Source organism: Plasmopara halstedii (assembly GCF_900000015.1).
Source record: "Plasmopara halstedii genome assembly, contig: Scaffold_1193, whole genome shotgun sequence".
Classification (NCBI taxonomy): Eukaryota; Oomycota; class Peronosporomycetes; order Peronosporales; family Peronosporaceae; genus Plasmopara; species Plasmopara halstedii.
Genome location: NW_020188108.1, coordinates 1 through 565, shown reverse-complemented (window position 1 = coordinate 565; position 565 = coordinate 1). Strand labels below are relative to the sequence as shown.

Here is a 565-nt window from a genome sequence, read left to right as displayed (position 1 = left end):
ATATTGATATTTAGTGACATCCTTCAAACGATGCATGTGTATATGGATGTCAATGGTGTATATAACCGATCTGCTGTTCTCGAGTGGAAAATGCTGATCGAAAATTTGACCTAAGCTGCAAATCGGCATATTGCTCTGTTTTGGCCGAGCCCCACAGATGGTGCACTTGTATGGCTTCCTCGCCTTTCCGCCAACCTCACTATGGGATCTGCTGCGTCGTTTCCTTGGACGACCTGCTTGTCGAACATACGCTACTCGGGAGAATATAAGGTCAGCTGTAAGCAAATCGTCCTCAGGGATCTCAAGTGTCTCGAAATTTGCTTGGTACGAGGCCACTGTGTAGCATTCACCCATCAACTCATACGCCAACTCTACCATGTTGTATTCGAGAAGAGTCGCAATCAGATGGCGACACGCAAATCGATGTTGAGTCCACGTCAATCATGAACACGTCGATGATTTTAAGTCAACGCGACGCTGCTTCATCAGGCTACTGATTCTGGCAGTGAATGCAACGTCATCTGAACTAAATGTCACCATGTAGTCCGCTGCATCTCCGAGTTGA

The 565-nt window shown here is 46.7% G+C and overlaps 1 protein-coding gene across 1 annotated transcript; it reads left to right on the top strand.

The window, feature by feature from the left end:
• Positions 1-157: 157 nt before the first annotated feature.
• On the top strand, positions 158-497 carry PHALS_00668 (uncharacterized protein; the record flags this gene model as incomplete). Its single annotated transcript, XM_024730386.1, has 2 exons — positions 158-270; positions 344-497. The coding sequence occupies 2 exons, from the start codon at positions 158-160 to the stop codon at positions 495-497; spliced, it is 267 nt and encodes an 88-aa protein (XP_024580668.1).
• Positions 498-565: the final 68 nt, after the last annotated feature.